The sequence below is a fragment of the Myotis nattereri genome (genome assembly GCF_964212035.1).
Source record: "Myotis nattereri genome assembly, chromosome: 1".
NCBI lineage: Eukaryota > Metazoa > Chordata > Mammalia > Chiroptera > Vespertilionidae > Myotis > Myotis nattereri.
The window spans coordinates 132,312,572-132,333,404 of NC_138075.1; the positions used below are offsets into that span (position 1 = coordinate 132,312,572).

The following is a 20,833-nucleotide window of genomic DNA, read 5'->3' on the forward strand; positions in this document are numbered from 1 at the left end:
GGAAAGTTAGAGGCAGGACAGATGGACTCTGATCTCTGGCTCCATCACTAGGCTACACCACTGGTCATTTTACTTGTTTTGCGACTGGTTTTCTCATTTGAAAGCTGGGTGAACACCTACATTTCATGGAGTCATGAGCCTGTGGGAGCCAAAGCCTGTAAGGAACCCACTGGGTCCTGGGACACAGCAAGAAGTCAGTGACTGTCAAGTCTCTCCTTGGTGTGACACAGGGAACTGTGACACACATAAACCCACCTGGACGTTAGCACATGAACGGAGGAAACTGAGGGAGGGAAGGATGGGGAGTAGCTGACTTTATCATGTATGCTCTGAAGTTTTCTAATAACAGCTGCTCTGGATCATCAGTAATGTAAGGAGCAGGCACATGGTGGCCTTGAAGCAGCACTTTCCCATCTGCCATTATTTCTTTACCTAACTACATTTCAGTTTAAATTAATAAAGGCTATTTTTACTCCATCAGCTTGATGATCAGTATTTTTCTTATTGACCTATCTTGTTAATTAAACTTATAAAAATAAAGCAGAAGCCATCTTCAAAAAAACAAACTTAAAAAATTACAGTTCCAAAATTAAGTACTTCAAAACAAAAACTTTTATTGATAAAATTTACATTCCTTAGGAATTATCTAGAATTTAGTACCAAAATAAACTGGCTAGTTACAAGACACATACTATTAAAAGATCACCACTCATGTTATTAAACTATAAAAAAAAAATCACCACTCATGCAGTTTCTATTGAGTATGCACAAAAACAGATTTAAAATGCTCATAAACAGTCTAAACTGCACACGCTATCTTAGCATACAGCCAAAAAATAAAGAAATAAATGAAAGAAATAAATTTTAAAAATAATTAAAACAAAATATCCATGTCTTGTAAATGGGAAGTTGAAGCCCAGTCTCACCCTCTAATACACAATCAGTTCTTCCAAGATTCGTTTTTCCTTATTTCAACCATCATGACCTCTCAAGTGCAGAAAACCTTACCTTTCAATCACTTACAATAAAGAAACTCAACGAAGAAGTATGTTTTCTTGTTTATTTTTCCTATTCTCTTTCTTAGGTCTTTGTGAATGACCACCTTTTCCTAGTTCACGTAGGATTCGGAAGAAAAAGCAATTACTATATATTTGTCCAAGGATATAGGAAAGCCTGAGAAGTCTTACAAATGATGGAAGATTTCACAATGCTTAAGCCAAGAATAGGAAAGATCCATGCATCCTGTGAGAAACCTCTCAAACTCTCCTTCAGACAGTCCCTGTCCAAAATTTGGGACACATTTAAGAGGCAACATCACTTACTGGTAGAAGGTATCTGGTGTACCTGGTTAAAGAAAGACCCTTAAGAATGGATTCCACTAGGCCAGGGGTAGGGAACCGTTTTTTTCTGCCAAGGCCCATTTGGATATTTATACCGTAATTCTCAGGCCATACAAAATTATCAACTTAAAAATTAGCTGCTATATTTGGTCAAACGTTTAACTAATTCACCCCTGATGCCTTGGCAGGGCCACACCAAATGCTTTCATGGGCCTTAGCCCTCGGCGGGACATTCCCCACCCCTACATTAGGCAAACAAATGGAAAGGGGACATAACAGGAGCCAAAACTAGTTATATAGCTGCATTTTTTGTGGTTCTTCCTTCTAAACTCCATAGGCCTTACTGGTTACTAAATTTTTCTTTTTAAATAATCTCTTAGAGCAGTGGTCACCAACCTGTGGTCCACAGACCACTGGTGGTCCGTGAGGTCCGAAAGGTTGGCGACCGCTGGTTTAAGGAATCCTTTGGAGTTGCGGTGGCCAACCGGTGGTCCGTGGGGACCGAAAGGTTAGCAACTGCTGTCTCAGAGAATACATGTACAAAATAGAATGTTAAATAGATACAAAGGATAAAAGAGAATGTGCCCTCCCCTTCGTGCCTCTAGCCATCCAATTTCCTTCAAAAACATAACCACCAGTACTAGCTTACTGTGTCTTCCTCAGAAATACACTAAACATTACAAATACAACCACACAGTCCACACACCCAAGAAACACTCCCTGCATGGACAAAGAGAGGCACACAAAATGACCACAGAGCCTGTATAGTCATATAAAGTCTCATTTTCATACATAATTCATTTCTTTGTGAAGCTAAGGAACTGTTTCATTTCTAATATGAGAGTAGTGTGGGAAATAGAGATCTATACAAGCAATGAAAGACTGTTGTGAAGACAAAATCTTCACTTCATACGATCTATTGAGAGCACATTTTAATGTTTCGAGTATTGTTTATTATGAACCAGCAAAAACAGAGAACTATATTGTGGTCCATTCTGGATGTCAGAACAGTTTTCTTTCAGAAATCAGGGCAACCTGCCAGAGGCTCCTCTGTATGAAACGGGTCATTTACATATGACACGAGGGCATGCCCCATGCTAAGCCCAGGAGGGCCTTGCTTTCAAAAAGATTCCAGTCTCCTAAGGGAAAGAAAACATGTATTTAAATACCACCCCCCAAGTAGAAATAGTATTCACAGAAATAAATACTGAGTTACACACTGATGAACAGCACATATGAGTTTAGCACAATGTCAGTCACACGGTAAATACTCAATAACTGACAACCATTATTATTGTTAAAATTGCCATGAAGAAAAAGTAAAGGCTCTGCAGAAAGATGGTAAAAGGGACCTAGAGTACATGGAGACCTGAGAAACAAGGTCTCTGAGAATGCAATATTTAACTTGACACTTGGTGAATACCCGGACATTCAATAGGTAAATGTGGGCAGAAGGAACATACCAGATAGAAAACATAGCACTTATGGAGATCTTAGGTGGGAAATAGGCTGCAACTTTGATGGGAAGTAACCCAGCCTTGTCTTGCTGGGTCCACTCCCAGTGTATCTGGGTCAGGCACTACGGAGCTAGTTCAGCTCTCACTTGGCTCACTGCCATGATCCTTGTGTCCTGGCAGATAGTGAGATCCTGGTACTATCAGGACAGGGTTAGGGTGATGAAAAACTTTCCTCAAGTAACTAATCTCACACAATGAAGATAAAAGTCTTTATTATACCGTCAGAAAGTTGTCAAAACTGGGCCAGGAATATGGTAGACATAAGCCCGGGCCTCACATTTGTTAGAAGGTCCACAGGGCAAGCATCCACAAGAAAGGGGATGTGCATATATATTGCTATTTCCCAAACCGTAGCAAAGAGTTCAAGTTTAGCAATCTTGTCTGAAAGGAAAGGACTGAGTTTGATAATTCTTAACTTTGGAGGACTACTATAATAAAATTCTGAAGAACATGTAGACACTGTTTTAAAATAAATACTGTAAGTTTAACATTAGAACATGATGTTTCCTACCGTCTGTATATTTAGCATTCACAGTCTACACTATTCTACTGAAGAAAACAGAAGATTTTACGTAAGAAGATAACTATCACACCACTGACTCTTTGCACGAAATTATGAGTAAGTTCTCTGACATTGGTTGTAAATATAACACACAACTGACAAAAGGCATAGTCTTAAACGATCCTTTACATGCCACTTTCTCTACCCTATTAAGATGCTCGTTGTTTCTTTGATTTATCTGATAATAAATTTTTGATGACGGGAAAGTCTCATAAAATTGCTCCGGTGCTGACTACACTGATTAATAAGTCTGAAGAATCGAAAGTGTCAGGAATTCATGTGTACTATTAAGTTACTGCCAAACATATATTAGGTATTCCATAAAATATAGAATAAAAGGGTTGATCTGATAATTTTATCTTATACCATTTTCCTGTAACAATTTATATTCAGGGTCATCATCATCTTCCATTCCCTTTAAAAGAAAAAATCAATAAAGTAAATCCAGATGGGAGAAAATTCAAGAATTAAACTAAATTTAAAAAATAATGAATTGATATGCACCATACATCATGTTTCCCAGAAAAATAAAGAACTCAGAATTAGAAACCATTGCTGGGGCAACTCTAAGATGATCTAGCTTGAACCTCCTGCCCTCAAGATGGAGAAGCTGAGCGTGGGTGAGATGAGGTCACTTGGCACTGACAGAACTGGGACTGGAAGCTCTCTTTACGCCAGCCCTTTAAGAACAGCCTCACTGCCACTCTTCTCCTGCACAGTTTCAAGCAGAGCGCAGTCCTGCGTTTTTATGCCATGTATACCACATGGAAATACGCACCCCCTTTCTGATGTCCCCATCTCCTCTGGGGAAGCAAACAGCTTTAATTACATGAGAACAGAACTCTGTGCCCTGTTATTAGTAGTCTTGAGTTCTCCTGAGACAAGGTAGGAAAATTAAGCCAAAGTTATAAAGGGCTCCAGATGTGGTTATTAGAACTCCAAGATGAGACAGGAAATCCTGACTCCACATTTTACAGGGCAAGGCACCAGCAGCTACCACTAAGGACACAAAGTCAGAGGGACAGTCCACGCCTCCCAGTGGGGATCCCATCACAAGACCCTCCACACTGCTGATTCCCTCCATAAGGATTTTGTGAACAAAACAACGTCGGGTCCATGGTGGGTGACCCTCCCTTCTTGAATTTTCTAGCTAACTAGGATGAAGCAGGGGATTGTGTTAGGTGCTTTCCATTCCCAAGGGGCCTTCAAATTCTAACCAGCTTGCTTTAACATGGTCAATTCTTGTAAGAAGATTGAAGTAACATTACCTACCCCTCTCCCAAGAACAACAGCCCATACAGTGTGTTCCTAAAATGAAACATCGTTGAATTGCATGTTTTGGAAAAACATACAACTCAGAATGCCAAGCATATGCTGGGGGACCAAGCCTTAGAGAGTATTTAAGCACATTCACTAATAAACAGAATTTGCCTACCCAACAACAATGCCCGACTGGAATAAGAGACCAGAGCTCAATAAAAAGTCAGCACATAATAAAACAAGATATTACTTTGTAGAGAATAGAAATCACAGAGTTTTGTTTGATTATAAAAGTGCCAGTTGTTAATTTATTTATCAAATAAAAAAATCAAATGCTGGCAATAACTCATCTTAGCTGGAGAGAAAGCATCAAGCATTGAATTTTTGAAGATTACTGGGAGTTAATAAAGGTTATCAATATGTAGGCTAAACAATTTCATCTCATTGAATAGGTCAATATTCAATAGTTCAATATAATTACATCAAATAAGTAGCATCTAAAAATGGAACTCAAAATAGCTTCTCTGGAAGAGGAAGTAACCCAACACTTTTCCTTTTGTTAAGTGGGACAAACGATATTCTATTGACCCTAAAGTGATACTGCAATATGTCACACTGTACCACAGGGCTGCACAAAACATGCTGAGTACAGGCCTGACAATCAACAGACAGGTGAGGTGGAGATAAGGACAGAGGTGGACAGAGAGACCACCCTCTTCAAAGTCCTAAGTGAAAGCCTTTTGTGGTGCAAGGTTCAGAGTAAACTCTTTTCCCCCTGCTGCAGCCGCTGGTCTGTCTCCCTTTTGCCCCTCCGAATTTATTCAGAACCCTAATGACACGCGCACTAGTCAGTGAAGTAGGATGAAGAAAGGCTGACATGGCTCTTGCTCATTGGTCCAGCCTGATCCTCCAGGTCCCTGCAGAGCTCACAGGCCAGCACAGAGCCGGAGGCGTGACCACATTAGAGGGCCAGAGAATGCACACAGATATGTGAGGTGAACCTTTTCCAAGTCTGGATTTATATCTAATGTACATCAGAGCGAAAAACATTCCACAATATACATAAGATGAGGTTTCTTAGATGAGGTTCCTGAGATTTCTCAGGAATACAAGCTAGCCTCCTGAAACTGATTTTTAAACCCTAACAGGGTTCACCTTTGACCTTCCTAGTGATACCACTGTAATTAGCTAGTTATTAATAATGGGAAAGGAACAAAGGGGGGCTTTATAGGTATGCCATTTCGGCAGCTGCACCAGAGAGCTTCAACTTTACATTCCCCAGGGAACCACTGGCGTATTCCCTGCAAAACACTGGGAAAAGGACTGGACAGAGGGGAGACAGATGCATGCCTGTCAATCACACTGGGAACAGAAAGCATTAGCCAGAGTGGGCATGGCCACTGCAAGTGCATGAAAATTTGGGAATATGTAAGCCCCTAAACAAAGGAATGAACTCTCTTGGCACCCTTGGCTCATGATTCTGGTGACTCTTGGGCTTGTGGCTCACTTTTGGCTTCCCTACATCTGCCCCTGGGTTCTTCACAGCCATGAGGCCCTGAGGACACCACATGCAATGGGCAAATGAACTGCAACAGGAAACACAAGCTAAGCTAGCCTGACGCTGGACTGGACCCGGCTCCAACACTGAAAAGAAATGCTGGACACTGACGCTCATTTCAGCTCTGCTGAAGCCCCTGCTGCACTTCTTCTACCGCCGGGCTGAAGGAAAGGAAACCTTGGGAACTCGGGGATTTAATTCACTCGTTCTCCCATGTGAGTCTCAGAAAATTATTTTTTCTTGTGATATTGCAAGAAATCTAAGCAACCAGGAGAGATGAGGACCGTCCCCACCATTAACAGTAGGACTGGTGTGGGGGAAGGTGTAGGGGTGGGTGGAGGTTCCCTACTGTAACTCCCCCAGAATCCAATGGAAATGCCAAATGGGAAGCACCTTCCCTTTAAAAACTGAAGCATTCTGTATGAGCTATAAAATTATAGAAATTAAAGCTGTGAAAGCTTGCAAAAATCTTTATGTATCAAAATAAAATTGTGAAAATGCATACAGAAAAAAGAAAAATACAAATTATCTCTGAATAATAGTGCTAAACAAGTTAAAAAGCAGAAATCCTTTTAAATCTAAAAAATCTTGAAAGAGGTAGAAAACTGTTATGTACTCTTCCTCAAATAGTCTGTTTTCTTCCTGTTACCTGAAGAGGAGAGATATTAATTTACCAGGGCAATTAATAGCTCATGGCGTCACTGAGAAATAGTTGAGTGACTACATCATAGGTCAACAGTTGCTATTACATCCTGACTTACATCTATTCAATAGCGAAATAAGCATTCTTAAACTCTGTGCACTGGTAATAAACTATCTGGAGAAAAGGAATGCTATATAATTTTACCATTTAAGTAAACATGAAATAAGGAATATGACACAATACTACCCAAAATACTAGTATAGCATTTTATGGGTTTACCTTTTCTCTTAGACACTTCTTAGCAATGTTAGTTATATGCAACATATTTGCATAAAAATAGGTCCAGAGATATCAAGTTTTAATCACAATTTGTATTATAGAAAAAATATGATAAACATTTGTTAGCATAAAAAGGAACCAAAATATATGTGTAGGAAATATAAAGGAAATATAAATTACCAGGAACACAATACATAGTCAACTTATAACTATAAAAACAATTTCTATGTCAAAAGCTGTAGGAACAAAATTGGTTCTTCATTTTCATGTTACCATAAAGAAATATTGTTTTTCTCTGGCTTAATTTGAACTATTTTCAGATGTAGTGCAGATAAAGAAAAGTCTACATTGTTCTGCTTACTAACTGTCACTATATAAAATTCCCTCTCTGCTAGAAAGGCCCTGGCAGTTTAACCCTCTCCTCCATTTTTCTGTGATATTTATAAAAACCATCTGCTCGCTCTGTGCAGCCATTCATACTTCACCAGAAAATAATAAGGTTTACACCGTTTTGTAAGACAAAATCTCTTCTGCAAAGGGCTGTCGTAAAATGAATGGGATCACCAATTAGGTTGAAATGCTCCAGCCTTTTGGTAGACCAGATAAATCTGTTATTTTAAGGATCTTCTAGGCCACTGTCTCAGAAGCCATTAGAGGATACAGCAGCTGTTTAATAAAACCCATTTATGTCCATAATAACCTCTAACAGGTTTGCACACAATACAGAAAAAAGAAAACATTACTTAGTCTTAATACTACAAGTAAAACAATTTGAGAAACAACAACCAAAAAGTATCCTTCCTTACAAATCAAACAGGATGATTTATTTTGCTAGATTGCTAGTGAAGAGAAATTGCCAGCATTTTTCTCATCGTTGCTCACCATTCACCAAACATTGCTTTGTTAAAATGTTTCTATTAACTAACATGAATAACAGTATAGCCAGTCTTCATTTAAGACTAAAAATCAAAACAAAACAACAAGTGAGCGTGGCCCTCTCTCGGGAGAAAGGAAGTCACAGACAGGAAGAATGACAGAGAGGCTTGCTGAGTTAGGCTGCCCTGGAAACAGGACTGCCATGCTTCACAAATTGCAGCCTTCATGAGGATTCCTGTTTTCCAAATGCCTCATCCACCAACACGTTTTCAGCCTAACATTTGTCAAACCTCTCCTTTTGTTAAGAGTTAACTTGTCAGCTTGCACAATGGCTTGTGGCTTGTATCCACCTTCCTTGACAGAAATGAGAGAAGTGTGAGTTACTCCCCTTCACAAAGAATCTCGTCAAGGATCCTGACTCCAATCTGACTTCTCCTCCTAGGGGGAAAAAATCTATCTTCTGAAAACTTAACACGTGGTGACTATTCTATCATAATTGTGCTGCACAGAAATAAAAGAGGTCATAGAGAGATGAGGACTATCAAATAATAAGTTAAGAGGTGTCTGTATTACTCTACAACAGCCTGAAAACAGTAATGTGCTTGTAGAGCTTGACCCTCAACCACCCAACCAAGCAAGTTATTTTGCTTTAACAGAGGGAGTAACTCATAATGAATGGGCAATGCTGTGACTCCAGCCAGTATGTTCCCTTGGGATCCTGACTCCAATCTGACTTCTCCTCCTAGGGGGAAAAAATCTATCTTCTGAAAACTTAACACGTGGTGACTATTCTATCATAATTGTGCTGCACAGAAATAAAAGAGGTCATAGAGAGATGAGGACTATCAAATAATGAGTTAAGAGGTGTCTGTATTACTCTACAACAGCCTGAAAACAGTAATGTGCTTGTAGAGCTTGACCCTCAACCACCCAACCAAGCAAGTTATTTTGCTTTAACAGAGGGAGTAACTCATAATGAATGGGCAATGCTGTGACTCCAGCCAGTATGTTCCCTTGGCTGATAGTACGATAAATGAGCAGAGTAATCTCCACTTGAGAAATGATGAGGATATTATGATGAATGCCCAAAATGTACTCCAAAGAACCAACTCCTAAGGAACTATACCACAACATGCTCCCAGCCACTCCTACCCTCATGTCCTCTAGCCTAACTACACAAGTTCACCTCTACATCAAGTTCAATCACCTCACAGTGTTTAAACTTTTCCTCAACACTAACTTCACTGTTTTGTTTCAGATGTCCACGTCTCCTCTTGGAGTCCATTAGAACCTGGAAATCACATAATCCATCTTCTCTGACTGTTGCTACTCTAGACTCAGAAAGCCTCTGAGGATATGCTTAGAACACAAAGGTCACTGTGAAAGTCAACTACAGACAGGAACAAAAATGAAACATGCTAGTAAGTTCTTTACTAGTTTTATTTAACTAATTAGAGGCCCCGCCCCCCACCGCCACCCACCCCTGGCTCCCCATTCACCATTGGGCGATCGGAGCCTGCCAGCCAGGAAAAGGGACCAAAGGTGGTCAGTGCACCTCATAGAGACTGGTCAAGAGGTTGTTCTGATCATTCCACCATTAGGGTCAATTTGCGTATTACCCTTTTATTAGATAGGATGTGTCAATTCGTCAGAAAAAAAATAAATTTAAAGGAAGGAGATTCACTAGTATTTTCAGTGCCCAGACAAAATTTAAAATATGCTATCATATAATCTGAAGATCTACATAATAAAAAAGGAAATTTTATTGGATGGAGGTGTTTATGGTTTTATAAAGACAAAGAAGTGAAGATTGGAAACCACAAGGTTTAGACTAGAGTTATGACTAAGGTACTGAATGTAAAATTTGCTTTTTTAAGAAAATTATGAGTATAATGAATACATTGCCTTTTTGAAGGTCACTACAAGTACAACTTTTAAAAAGTAGCCAAGTACCTGATAATTACATAATATTTTTTTCAGATAGTTGAAAAGGATACTAAAAGTCCTCTAATTATGAAGTGGCTGCTTAAGAACATTAAAAACTTCAGTTGGGTTCTAGTTACATGACAATACACATTTTTTATTTATTTAAAAAAACTTGAATTTTAAAAATCAAGGTAATTAATATACATTAATAGCTGTATACATACTATATTCATATAAAAGACGAGCTTAAATTTAAAAATCGGGGAAACATAATAGTGGTATTTTTATACAAGTATTTTTAAAAGACTAAGATTCTGATTAGTGTCTTAGTTACTAGTCCACGTGTTTGGCTGGTACATTTGATAAAGGAGTGAAAATAACTACGGAAGAATGGGTGAAGAACCAAAGGGCTGAAATGCAGGAAGTGGTAAACATTCTCCTTCCCAAGGAGAGAAGAGATGATCTCTCCGGGCTCCAAAGACCAGCCCTTGAGTTCACCACAAGTGTTTTCTCCCAGCAGAGGCTCACAGACTCCTCTAAAAGCAGTGAGCGGAGTACAAACTGGTCCTCCTAAAAATGGGACAATGACTCTCCTAAGCTTATTTAAGCTTTTTAATACAGATTTAACTGTATAAAAGATAATATAATTCTTCATGAGGAAATCAAATACAGAAAGGCATGCTAATAGGCAAATTGCTTAGATTACTCCAATTCCCAAATGTAGGATACCAGTAATAGAGATAAGAATATACATACATCAAACTAGTTATTGATTAAAATGCTGTGTCATATAGTCCCTGTCAAATAACATACCAATTAACTCAATCAAAGAAACATGCCTCTCATTCATCCAGAATCCTAATCATCATCAATAAATAGAATTAGTCATCTAATAGTGACTAATTGTCCAATAATGACTGAGGTAATATAAAATTAACAAATTCACAACTTAATCTTTTAAAATGAAATTAGAAGCATTTTATGTGCAATATATTTTAATTCTCTGTAAATTATAAAGTATGGTAAAATAAAAAAAAAATGGTTAACCATAATAATAAACAGTATTTCCCCCAATTCTGGTTTAACAGGAGCTCATTTGTGTACTTTGTTATAAGTTAAAATATATACAATGATTTTCTAAAACAATTCCCTACAAACCAATTAGAAGTAGGCTCCCATTTACTAACAAAAATTAAACCTCTACCTCAAACCAATGATGGCAATGATTAACAATTTAAGAGGAATAAAATGAACAATAATCTTCTAATTTGCAATTACATTTTCACACATTTTCATAACTAATTAAACCAATTTCCAAGGATGAGCTATATTCATATTTAAAGAAACTATATATCTATATATTGCACATAACTTGTGGCTTGTGAAACATAACACACATCCTATACTTCTCTCATTTCACTCTAATGGTAAGTCTTAAAATATATTGTCAATGTCATAAAAAATCTAAACCATGATTTAAGCTTCTTCCATTTATGAAGATATGCTATCATTTTGGCAATTTTAGTCTATTTAGTTTTAATGTCATTGTTCTTCAGAGCTCATCTTCTCTGTGATTCTGTAAAATAGGAAATATGAGTGAACTAAGCCCTAGCTTGTGTGACCAGGAGCATGGTGTCCGGGGAAGAGGCTACAGGACCACAGCTGGTCATTTATAAACAGGAAGCCTGCCCTGTCAGTCAGCACTGCCCCATGGTCCACATTGAGTGTGGGGCATTTTTCTTATACAAAATAAAAAAAAAAGACAGACTCCCACCTGAATGTGACCTTCAATGATCCTGTAACTTTTCTCTAATATTTGGGATGTTAAATTCTCAAATGTTGGTAACAAAGTCAAAACAGATTAAATATGACTGTGGATTTTTATGTCTTTTGCATTTGCTTAAAACTAGAGGTGACTAGATTTCAGCATTAGGGGGCCACTGAAGCATAGGATAAATATTATCTCAACAGGGGTGGAGGTGGGATGAGGGGAAATAATGACAGAAGATGTAACAGAGCGGATGGGGCCAAGAGAGTTCCTTCCAACCAGGACACACTGGGGAAGAAGGGTAAAACCAGCTGGGTTTTAGGGCGGGCTCCTCACAATCTCCTTTGACCTGAGGTGAAGAGTTGAGGGATTCTAATGCTGTGACTTGAGCTAGCTGACTCCTCCTCCTCTTTTTCTGCTCTTCCTTCCTTTTTCTCTTAGAGATAATACCATCTCACCAGAGTGGAAGCTTCTCTAGAATAGAATAGTGTGTTCTAGTATTCTCTACTCAGTTATAAACAAACTGCTTAACAACTTTGTTCATAATAGCTGTTATTCTTTGCATTCAAAGGAGAAAAAAAGTATGTTCTGATCTTAATGTGTCTGACCAATTTCCTTAGTGTCATGAATATTCAACTAATAACTTAAATTTTCTAAACAAACTTGGTATAAATTCCCTTTGATAAAACCAATTAAAATAGTCTATCACTACAAGATAATTACTACATGTAGTTATTAATAAAACATGTAAAAATGCTATGAACTAACTGCCACCAAGACGACAATGTCACATCATAGTCTTAAAATCACATAATTACAAATACTATAAAACCACAGTGTACTATTTTGGAAAACAACTAATCTACTTACTACTTATACGTCTCTGAACGGATATATTCAAAAACGTGGGACACGCCAAGCTGGAACTGGTCAGCAATTGGGGTAACCCAAGGATTGTTCTCTGCTTTGAATACCTGCTTCTGACCAGTCAGATCCAAGTTTCCTGAAAAAGATGGAGAAGAAAAAAATGAAGGTCCTTTCATCCTACACGGATCAGGACTAAGAAGTCCTGCGCAGTTTACCACAGCACAATCCTAAGTACCTTTTGGTTCACTTGATTTATTTTTAAAAATTTCTTACCCCAACTCATCACTGATACACAAGTAATTAGTACCATAGACCAAGAAATGAAGAACAAAGGAAAGAAGGAGGGAGAGAGGGAGTGGAGGGAAGGAAGTAGGAAGAAGGTAAACCTGGAAGGAATTCTTACATAGGTAGTATATGCTTTATTTTTCCTAGGTATTTGCTAGAGACTAAAATGACCCCATCCAAAATGAAGAGAAGTGCTATGAGAACTTCCTGAAATTCTGTCTTGGCAATGTGAATCACTGCTTGTTCAATCTGATCTAGACCCACCCGATCAACATCACCATTTTTCATCAGCCAAAGAACAATATGAATGAAGAGAGATAAAACTATTGCCCACGTAAAATTATTATTACATTTCTCAGATACCATAAGAACATCTCACAGTCAGCACCAAATGGATTTCGTTAACATGGTTATGACAGAAACTCACATCTGTATAGTCCTCATCAGTGTATACATTCAAAGCATCTCCTCATTTGATTCTCCAGCAATCCCTGAGTCCACTTACTAACAGCACTTTACAGGTGAATAAATAGAAACGTGGGGAAATTGTGTAACAAGATCAGAAAATGACAGTGGGGATGTGAACCTGACTCCTAACTGCAAATCTCATATTCTTTCTATAAAGTCTGGTGAAACTATCAGGTTACATCAGTCTAGATCAACCAAAGATGAGTTAATGAAGTAATATCAAAAAGCCAGTAAGTGCCACCATCTGTTGATGATCAATTGACTATTTTACTTATTTACTGGTATACTGAAACATGGAAAAGGCAGTGTGTGAATGAGCTTCCGATAACTTGCCTGCTTATGAAAGGGACAAGGACAGAGAAGCTAAGCAGCAGAGATATATGTGGTTTTACTTGACACCAGCCTCACCAAAGGCCTTTCCCTAAAAGTCCTACTGAGGAAGTCTTTTTCAGACTCCTGATCCACAGTCTAAAGCTTTTTAAACACAGACATCCAGCAATTATTCTTCATAGGACACAAACAAAGTAACATTATTTGTCCTATTTTGGGGTACTACTGCAAATTTTGTCATAACTTTGTTATAATTTTGACAATTCAGGATAACGAAAACACATTCTAGGATGCAAGTATACCATGAAGCACAAAATTTCCTAGGGGATCTGATCTTTAGAAATGAAAACAAATTAATATTTTTATGAGGATGATGATATATTTCTCCTTAAAACAAAAGAACTGATTCTTTGAATCCATATTCTTTTTGTTATATGAACTTGTAACTACTCAAGAAAATGGAGAAAGAAAAGACCAATATAAAAGTGATTATAATTTCATAAAATGCTTTTAAAGAAAATAGATACTACTAAATATCAAGAGGGAGCAATTCATCATGATGTTTCCAAAGCTACTTAGAATCTGTTGGTGTTAAGTACAAAAATAAGCAGATACAGTTCTCTCCAAGATTGTCAATAATGTCAATGTCCTCATCTTAATGGTTAAACATCATTAGTCAGATATTTAATCATTTGGGAGATTAATGGGCTTTATTCTCTAAACCATGAATCAGAAAACTGCCTAGGGCAAATGAAAATCCAAGAGTTGCACAGAATCTGTTTAGTTGGGTATCTTACCTGGGTGTGACCTTGCCTTTTATCTTTTTAGTTTTTATCTTTACTTGGGGAGGGGGTTTTTAGAATAAAACCGATCTGCTTAAATTTCTGTATAATTCTTATTTCCTCTTGGATCTTAATTGCTATAGTCTATGTCCTCTCTTCCATATCATTCATTTTCCTATTCTTTTTTTTTCCATTTCCACTTTTCCTAAAAATGAATATAATAGAAATTTCTGGAAAAGTCTTCCATTCAAAAAATAAGTCTCTTTCTAAAGTGTCCTGTTTTACATGCACAGTGTCTATGCTGCCCACTCTTCTCAGGAAGCATGGCCACTGAGGAGGGCTGTGTACCAGGTGACAGTAAGTGCACTGCAGCAATTCACTAATAAGTTGGGCATGGAGGCTCTAGAGATGAGCACATCTCTCTTAAAACATTCATCCAATTAACAACTTATGCTTACATATGATCATCTTTCTGCTTCTAAACCCTGCTCACTGACATCAGAATGGAATCAACTATGAAAAATTACTAAGACCTTTGGGAAAATATATGCAATTCAAAGTGAAAAAAAGAAAAGAGGCCATGAAAAGCATAAATTGCATAAAGAAATTAACTAATTCATAAGCAAAGAGGATCTCCTTGTTGGTGACTACCTGTGACCTAAACACCTTTGCTCCTTACCCCACAAAGTAAGTCATCCTAAAGAGAAGCACAGTCTAAATTTCTAATAGGTAGAATCGGATCAGCTGCACATGCATCTGGAACTCGCATCATTCACACATTACCATGAATTAACCCAAATGGATGGCTTTCCTCTTAACATCTATTTCAGATGGGGACACGGGAATCGGATTGTTTTACTCTGGGGAAGAAGAGAGGAAAGAGGGAAGACAGCTACATTTGGAACACAGAGCATTCCTCACCATGCTGCACATTCAGGGTCCTGGCTCTGCTGAGAGCAACAGGACCAGGGAAACTCTCTGGGAAGGACCCTACAGACAAGCCTCAGCTAGTCCACATCTGTCCAGGGATGACTTCCAGGGGACAGACAGTGAGAGAGAGAAAGAGGACTCTTCTTTCCCACTCAGGCCCAATAATCCAAAAGTACAGCTGTTATGAGCGATGCAGGTTTTAATTATCCTTGAATTTAAGGTACAGGTGCATATTCCTATGGAAAAGGAGAGCCTGCATTCTACCAACTACCTACATACCCACTTTGGAATGTACACGGCCTCTTGTTAACTTATTAACAGCTTCCGACTAAGCCTGCAGCCTTTTGAGTAATAATCCTCTAAAAATGATGTACTCAATTCTATGCTCCCTGATTGCAACACATGGAAGACAGAGCTAGGGGAATAATGCCAAGAAAGGTCAGCCACGATCTTGGGGCCCTTTTGTCTGATGCCTCTAACCCCCGGAGATCTGTCAATCCCTAGCAATGTCTCTATTAAAGTGCTGTCAATGGAGACAGAGGAGGCGCGTAGGGGTTGCTAATGACTCCTGCTAACTCCTGGAGCAGGCGGGAAACACGGGATGCGAGCTGGACACACTCCCTTCAAGGCAAAAGGAGTCTTATATGGATGTCTGAAAAGTCAGGGTACACAGAGAGACCCACAGGCTCTTCATGAGCATTTTCAATGGCATCAGTTCCAACGCATCTGTAACTCCAGCTGTTTAGTTTAGTCTCAAACAATGCTACAGAATCACATTCACAGGGGTTTCTCACAGTGACCAGAAACAGGGAGCCTAATGGAAAAGAATGATTCGGGTTCACTGGGGGAAGAAAAAACCCCAAAACAATAGCTTTGTCGTTGACAGTGTTTTCTTTTTAACAAAGAGCCATGAAAACCATGTTTAATGTCCATAGCAAACCTTGAAGCAGACTATTCCAGATGACAGAGATGGAAACCGTGTGAGCCTAACCAAGCGCTGCCTCTTCAGAGTTATCACCGGCTTGCCGTAATAGGGCATGCTTATTTTGTTTTTCCACTTAATGTCACTGGTGGAGAACACAATACCTGCTTCTGTGCAGCCGTAATCCTCCCAGCCAGCTATTTGTCTCTGGCTTTCCTGCCTCACTCAGCACCAGCCTGGAATGCAGCCATTTCAGAAGAGGGTTAATATAATTAGAGTAAAGCTAGACCATTATACTGTGTGAAAAGATGACACCCGTCTCATATTGGCCTAGCAACAAGTTACCCTTGCCTCAGCAAAGCTCATCTGTCAGCTGTCGGAGGTAAGTTCCCTTTCAAGTAATAACATGCAGGAAGCATCTCACCCCACTGTCAGTCGGGCTGCAATCGCCCGAACGGCTGCACGCTTCAGCGCGTCTAGTTAGGAGCCCTCACCCATCTCCTTTATTAGAAGCCTGAGCGGCACTCCGGCGCTGTTCTAACAAGGATCAGGCAGCAGGATTAAGCACTGTGACAAAGAGGATCTAATAAGCTAGAAAGTGGTGCATCTACAGCCACGCTGGCTGCCTCCCAAACAGAGATTCCCCCTGCGCACTCTTCAGCAGGATGGCCCGGCCACAGGGGAAGCCAGCCAGCGCCGTGATTAGCGATGACCCTCTGACCGATGCTACTATGAAGATCATATATCACTCAGAGGCTTATTCTGCAATTGCAAATTGGATTTTCCATTTTATTACCTGCAAAAGGACCACATATGCTTCAAATACAGTAAGCTTTGCCGTGCGACTGTAATTTTGTAAACACTAAATCATGCAAAACAATCATTCTCCTTGGGAGTTATAAATGTGACTGAACGCACTAGGCAATTGCATTAATAAGCATGCTCATTTTCACTTATAGAAACTGGTTGTTTTCATAACCACATGATTAAGAATTCTCCCTGAGTATTCAAAAATCCTGAAACGTATGGCCAGTAACATTACGATCACATATTAAGTAATTAATGGTGTCAGGGCAAATTTTTCACATCATCAAAGCAGGAGTTCCTTCCTTCCTAATTCTAAAATATCACAGAGCTCTTTTAAAATTAATTCTCTCTACAAGCCAGGCTCTCTCACTCATAAAAATGTAAGGCCACGGCCTAAGAAGGTAAAACCAGCAAACCCTGGCTGAGTGGGCAGTCCATCATTAGATTACTAGATTTGCCCCAACCCAGGAATCATTCACCCTTGAAGGGGTCTAGATGGGACGTTCTGACAGCTGAAAGATCACTTCTGCTCTGCAGTGAGTCCACACAGAAGCTAACCACTAATGACTCCCGCACAAAATAAAAGCTACGTTTGCAGCTGCCCCAGATATAAAGAGATCTCTATAATTCTTATTACTAGGTAACAGGTTACTAATTATGGAAGTGCATGATTACAGAAAATAGCTGAAGATGGGAGGTTCCTACTTTTTCATTTCTTTAACAACATACTTTACCGAGTGGAAAATGACCATAAGGCTTACAAAATGATGCTAATATTGTAATAGTAAATGTTTGCAATAGTAAAACAGTAGAAACAACCAGAATGTTCAACAACAGGTGAGAAGCTGAATTATATCTGCTATAGCCTTACAACAAAATGTTATTCAGTAATTAAAATGAATGAAATAAATTTATTTGCCTATACAGACTTAAAAAGAGAGCAACACTTTAATTAAAAAACAAACAAAAATTTGTTGTTTTTTTAAAGACTAAGTTTGCTGATTTAATTTTTGGAAAAAAATACAGAAGAAAGAAATCCCATATATGTGTATGAAGAAATACCCATGTGAAAAAGAGAAAGACAGTAAGGATACATATCTAATTGTAAATGGTGGTTTCCTCAAAGAGGGGAAATTTGGGTGGAAAAGGAATTTGGACCAGCAGAATGAGAGGTAAACATAATTTTCTCTTTTGAAAATTTCATGTGATTACACGTATGGGTTATTTTTTATAATTAAAAAAAGAATAAAGTACACTGAGAGGAAACAAACAAACAAACAAACAAACAAACAAATTCAAGACCTGGCCGGTGTGGCTCCGTTGGTTGGAGTGTTGTCCCATGCACCAAAAGGTTGTGGGTTTGATCCCCAGTCTGGGTGCTTACAAGAGACAACAGATCGATGTTTCTCTCTCTGTCTGTCTCTCTCTCTCCTTTCCCTTCTCTCTAAAATCAGTAAAACATATCTCCCGGTGAGGATTAAGAAAAAAAATCCGAGATACATGGCATGCACTAATTAGTACAAAGCAGTGCATGTTATTAGAAACGGCATCCTACTGCAGTGAAAGCCATGCTTTATGGAAGACAGTCTATGAAGCCCTAACAGTACTGAAAGCCTACGTCTGAGGATGCTTCTGTCTATGCATCATCAATGCAACCACAGTGAGCTGGGAGTCTCATGACAGCTCTCAAATTTATTCTGTGGGGAATTCGAGGCTACACTGTCATTCTGGCAAGTGTCTGTTTATAGCTTTCTGGCATCACATTTTTTAAAATGGGCATTTTGTTCATTTAACAATTACAATGCATTGCTGCTTTATGAAACATACTTAAATGAACTGTTACTCTTCTGATTTAGGCAGGGAGAGTACGAGTTCAATAAAAAAGATTAAAAAACAACCACAAAACTACCCTGCCAAATGGCTCCAACAAAAACAGCATCCGACTTAATGTGCATGTTGATATGAAAGGGACCAAAAACCTATTTACCAATGAGGAAAAATAGTGTTTTACATAGTTTCCCTGGGATGTTCTCCTTGGCCATTGGTATCTGTATTCCATGATGACCCAGCAACAGAGCACTGGGCACCCCCAACACACACCACCGCAGTTACTTTCTCTTGCAAGTCTCCTTCTATGGATATTAAATAATTCCTGTTTTAAATCTGATATTCATGTAGGATTTCCCAACCATTCTTCTAAATGTGGGAGGTCATCATATTCTTGCTTGCCAGATTTCCTTTATTTATGTAATGATATCAAATAAGGAGAAATCCCAGTGGATCTGGCCAGAGACCTGGTTCCTCATCCCAAGTACATTCATGGACTTTGATCAAGAGACTTTGGGTAAATACCTGAGCTTCAGTTTCTTCATTGGCCAAAGTAGGGATTGTTAGGGCGAACTACCTACCCCTAACCTCCCCTGCTTGGACATGTTTTCTGAACTATATATTATTATTAGGGGCCCAGTGCACGAATTCATGCACCTTGAAAGGAAAGCAAGGGTGTGGTGGGCACAGGGGCAGGTCTCGGCCCATCCTCCGTGCTCCTGCCTGGCTCCAGCACCAGCAGCAGGTGTAAGCGCCCAGCGGGACCACGGCACACGGGAGCAAAGAATTTTCAGTAACCACCAGAGGCTTGCCCCGATGACAGCCACCAGCACCCCACCTTGGTCTGGTGCCACCGCTCACTTGCTCCACCATCCCGCCATGGCTGATGCCTGCCATGTTCCGCGCACGCCGCCTGGTGGTCAGTGCACGTCATAGTGACCGGTTGTTCGGTTGATTCACCGTTCATCTATTTGCATATTAGTCTTTTATTATTATAGATAAGCTTTTCCCATAGCTTGGGGGAGATGGCCAAGATAAGAACTCCTCTCCCCCTGACTAACTCATGCACCCACACACTGACCCTATATTGCAAACTTTTACCATATATAAGAGAACCTAACCACCCCCCTTGGGCTGACACCACCACACTGGTCTCAGCCCACTGTGAAAGAATGCAATAAATTTTCTTAAACACTCAGTGTCTCTTGGGCTGGCTCCTTTGGGTGTGGACCTAACAGGGATAATAGTACTAAATGACAGGATGGTGGACAAAAGCGTATATACTAGTTCTGTAATCTGGAAATCACTATAAATATATACTATTCTTTACATTATTCATTATCCGTTGAAATGAGATATGCAAAGGAGAGATAATATATATTTGACAATAAGTTGCCCAAAACAGGGATTGCTCAAGAAATTAATAATCTCCTGAAACTGAATGAACAATATTTTGCAAGGTGGCACTTTTCTGTGGAAAGTCCCCTCTACCCCCCTGCACCTTCATAAGAGTCTCCAAGGTCCATGATCAAAAGCAGAACTAGGAACTAATTTCATTTCCTAGAAGACTGAAAGATTTATGAACAGCAGCAGTCTAGAGCATCCCTTACGGTTGGTCCCCAGAGTACACTTCCTCACTCTAACCCCCACTCCACTCAAGTTCTCAGTTCACAGGGACTGAGTTCAGGACATCTTTCTGACCATCTGCGATGCTGGAAATATCAGCACCAAGAAAATATCAGTCATCCATTAAACTGAAGACCCGAAGGAGAAGTCACTGATGAATGCAACATAAACCTATGTTCAAAGAATATCACTTCTTATAGGATCCAACCAGCCTTCACCATAGCTGTTTAAGTTCAACATATACAGGAATACCATGTTCT

General features: G+C 39.2%; 1 protein-coding gene across 1 annotated transcript in view; it reads right to left on the minus strand.

Moving 5' to 3' along the window:
- The window catches only part of RSU1 (Ras suppressor protein 1), a 195,684-nt gene that overhangs the window by 82,217 nt on the left and 92,634 nt on the right, over positions 1–20,833 (minus strand). The window contains exon 8 of the mRNA XM_081098283.1: positions 12,600–12,732. Within this exon, the coding sequence (XP_080954409.1) occupies positions 12,600–12,732 (133 nt within the window). The remainder of the gene's footprint in view (positions 1–12,599; positions 12,733–20,833) is intronic.